The 4151-nt window shown below is 40.4% G+C and overlaps 1 protein-coding gene across 1 annotated transcript; it reads right to left on the reverse strand.

Moving 5' to 3' along the window:
* Positions 1-950: 950 nt before the first annotated feature.
* Positions 951-3282, reverse strand: LOC122242824 (piggyBac transposable element-derived protein 4). Its single transcript, XM_043000223.2, has 2 exons — positions 3110-3282; positions 951-3023 (listed from the first exon to the last, which is right to left on the reverse strand). Exon 2 carries the CDS (start codon positions 3018-3020, stop codon positions 1233-1235), a length of 1788 nt encoding a protein of 595 aa, XP_042856157.2. The 5' UTR covers positions 3021-3023; positions 3110-3282; the 3' UTR covers positions 951-1232.
* Positions 3283-4151: the final 869 nt, after the last annotated feature.

The following is a 4151-nucleotide window of genomic DNA, read 5'->3' on the forward strand; positions in this document are numbered from 1 at the left end:
AGGCAGGGCGACACCATCTCACCGAAGCTGTTTACAGCCTGCTTGGAGGAAGTATTCAAGAAGTTAGATTGGAAAGATAAAAGGGATTAAAATAGGGAATGAACACTTAAGCAATCTAAGATTTGCAGATGACATTGTTCTTTTCGGCGAGTCAGCAGATGAATTACAACAATTACTAAGCGATTTAAATAGGGAAAGTCTGAAGATTGGCCTTAAAATGAACATGAAAAAGACTAAAGTCATGTTCAACAGTCGAACCCTAGTTAAGCAAATACAAATTCAGGGCAAGGTATTAGAAGCAGTGAACGAATATGTATACCTAGGGCAACTCATCAAGACGAGTACATCCTGCGATGCCGAGATAAAGCGACGAATCAGGCTAGGTTGGAGTAATATATTACGAGGTCGTCTGCCACTATGTCTAAAAAGAAAGATTTTTTACCAATGTGTCCTCCCCGTCATGACATATGGATCAGAGACATGGACTACGACCAAGGCACTCGAGAAGAAATTAGTAAGCGCCCAAAGAAGAATGGAAAGACTTATGCTAGGAGTTAGCTTAAGAGACAAGAAAAAGGCCACATGGATCAGGCAGCAAACAGAAGTAGAGGATATACTCAAGAGCATCAAGAAGAAAAAGTGGCAGTGGGCTGGACATATATATCGTAGACAGGACAACAGGTGGACAAAGAAAACAACAGAATGGATAATACACGACACAAAGAGACCCAGGGCAAGACCAATGACTAGATGGCGGGATGAAATAGCGAATTTCGCAGGAGTAAACTGGAATCAGAGGACACAAGACCGGAATGACTGGAAAAGATTAACCCTGCGTTGGTCACGTGGGCTGATCAAACATGGTTAGTCACGTGGGGTGTTCGCACACCCCAAGTAATTAACCATACAAAAGACATGATAGGGTTAATCAAACACCTTGTTCACTGGTTACAGGTATATTTACAAACAAATATGAATATTTTTATGTGTGTGGAATAAGATATATAGATATAAGCCTATATATGCTAGATATGCAAGTGCAAAACAGAATCATTACCGTTTATTTTTTTTCACCAATAGTTCAAAACGAATATCCTAATAGAGAAACAAAATATCTGTATTCTGTTTTTCAGGGGGGGACACTACTTACAGGCAAGTTTTCCTTTTGCCCCATCATTCAAAATAGAAAAAGAAAATACTGTTCACTAAGATTCACCACCAATGTCTGCTGTTCACTCAGATTCACATCCATTGTCTGCATTCTCGCACTCGGTGCAGGTCACACACATCTTGCTGTGATCACTGCATACATTTTTCTTGCAGGTGCTACATGTTGATTTCACCTTTCGGTCCTTTGACCTATGACAAAACTCACATCTTTTTGCCTTGGTTTGTGAGGGCTGTGAGCTTGCTGAGGGTGTTGCAACTGCAGTTTCCGGTAACGTTTTTGAAATACCCTCTCTGAGACTCTTTGGCTGGCGCATGTTCTGGCATCTTCTCTTCAGAGTGTCCTGTAACAGCACAAAGCTTGCTTGCTTGATGAATTTGCGACGCTTCAGTGTATTCTGAGGGTTGTGCACATACAGGACATACGAATTTACACAGGAGATGTTCAGGAGAGCAAAGAACACAGTTAGAGGCCAACGTCGGCTGTTTCTGGAGACGCTATACTTATCAATCATCATATCCACCACATCTACTCCCCCTTTGGTTGAATTATAGAAAGTTATGATTTCAGGTTTCTTGTCCTCACCAGTAGCTTCGTCAATCTTCTTATCCCTGTGCATGCTGCTAATGAGTACAACATTTTTCTTTGTGCTCTTTTTCCTGGGTATATATGAGACTAATGTAAGCTGATCTCCAAATCCAAACAGGCTGTCACATGTAGGTCTTTTCTTTATATCCAGAAACTCTTTGGGAATCTCTCTTTTGTTCTTCCTTAGGGTTCCCACAGCAGTAAGGTTATGGTCACGGACTAGGGAGTCTACTAGTGGGTAGCTGGTATACCAGTTATCAAACGTGACATTTCTAGCAGACCCAGAGATGGGAGATGTAAGTCTTTTGACCACGGCATATGCTGAGTTATACCCTTTGTCAGCTTTGTATGGCCCCTCTGGCTGTAATCCTGCATATATCTCCATGTTACACACATAGAACGTCTTGGCATCACACATTGAATGGATTTTGATTCCATATTTTGCAGGTTTGCTGGGGATATATTGCCTAAAGGGAGCTTTGCCCCTAAAGGCTACAACCATTGCATCTATAGTCACATATTCTGATGGAGTGTAGTTCTTCTTACAGTTCTCAACAAACATCTCAAATATATGTCTAATTGGAGCAAGCTTATCCACCTTCTTTCTCTCCTCACGTGTTGCTTTGTCATCAAATCGTAGACAGCATAACAAGAAACGGAAGCGATTTAGTGACATAGTCATCCTGAACACCTCGATCCCAGTACCATCGTTCTTCCACATATCCTCAAGGTTCAGCCTACTAGTGTGATAGGTACCAGCTAACATAAGCAGACCAATCAGCGCCTTCATTTCTACATCATCAGTGTCATGTGTTCTGCATGACTGAGCATATTTATCTCTCCTTACAGCAATCATCGAGTTAGTGTGCTCTACTAAGACACGAATTATATCTGGTGTGATGAAGACACCCCAAAGTTCTTCAGGAGAATTGGCATTGAGAGCTGGTCCCTTTGGTCCTTGTGTAAATTTTATAACATTGCAAGAACGAGTGCGACCTGGCATACTAGGAGCGTCCTTCTTCCACCATGTTTTTTTGTCTTTTCCGTGCCATCCATCACCAGTTTTTTGCTTTTTCTGTTGGGGCTGTTCTGGTCCATCTGAGTCTGATTCTTCGTCGTCTGGATCATCGGAGTCAGAGTCCTCTACATTATCTTCTACATGATCTTCCTCTTCTTCACTGTCCTCTTCATCGTCGAAGGAACTCTCCGCTTCAACTTCATCCAACATCTTCCGTAGCCGCTCCATCTCTGCTTCGTCATTCATGTTCTGCAAGAGTAATGAATTGTAATAAATTGAAAAATAAAATTATATATTGGAAATAATAGGAAAAATAATAAAATTTTGACACTTACGTTGTTAGTCACGTGGGGTGTTTGAACACCCCAGAAGGCAAAAATGCGTTGTTCCTCGTAGGGCAATTACGCCACAACTGCGCCACGACTGGTATGCTACACCCTCAATGATTCAGGAAAGTACCTGGAAGGAGATGGAGAAAAAAAAATTAGCATAAAAATTATTTAGAGAAAAAAATAAGTGGGGTGTCCAAACACCCCACGTGACCAATGCAGGGTTAAGAGAAGCCTATGTCCTGCAGTGGAATGATACAGGCTGATGATGATGATATAATTGTGTGTGTGTGTGTGTATGTGTATGTGTGTGTGTGTGTGTGTATGTGTGTGTGCGTGTGTGTGTGTATGTGTGTGTGTACAGAGAGAAAGAGAGAGGAGAGAGAGAAAGAGAAAGAGGGAAACGACCTTACAAGTATGACAGGCGTACAACAGTATTCTGAATACTGTCATGTTTGAAGATTGATGTCACTCTCTTTCGACTTTTAAAAATTTTCTGTAGCGAGCAATTCTAGATAGAGATGGGGGTCCTTTTGGACTAAGGTATTTTGACTGTAAAATCAGGCTTATTTTTATTTTTATTATTATTTTTTTTTGCCTGTATTTCTGTCTTTTCCTCTTACTCCTACCCATGTCTAACTATCTTTTCTGTCTGTCTTTATGAGCTTCATAGGTATTATTATCCTAATAATCTATAGTCATTTCTTGTTACCGTATATCTGCTCGTGGAAATCCTGTGTGCAAGTTATGTACACGAAGTACCCCCCCCCCCCCTCTGTTGTTTTAAAGTCGACAACGTCATTTCTGTGGCCGATTAAGCCCCTTTTTTTTGTCCCTTAGGCTGAAAAAATTATACCAAGGCCCATTTTTGAAAAATAAAAAAAACAAAATCAAACAATCCTTTTCTTTCACAAAGGTAAATAAAAAAATGAAAAAAAAAATAAAATAAAATAAACACTTATAACGGAATGCTACTGAAGGCAATAGGATTATGATTGAATAACTGTAATTATATAGTTTATGAAATGGAGGGTTGGGCTCGAGGCTC

The sequence above is a fragment of the Penaeus japonicus genome, unplaced genomic scaffold, assembly GCF_977035675.1.
Source record: "Penaeus japonicus unplaced genomic scaffold, GWHDUDI00000001_assembly GWHDUDI00000037, whole genome shotgun sequence".
Lineage (NCBI taxonomy): Eukaryota > Metazoa > Arthropoda > Malacostraca > Decapoda > Penaeidae > Penaeus > Penaeus japonicus.

What these genes read in the sequence shown, in the direction of transcription:
- LOC122242824 (XM_043000223.2), bottom strand. Translation starts at nt 3,020, where the DNA reads ATGAATGACGAAGCAGAGATGGAGCGGCTACGGAAGATGTTGGATGAA.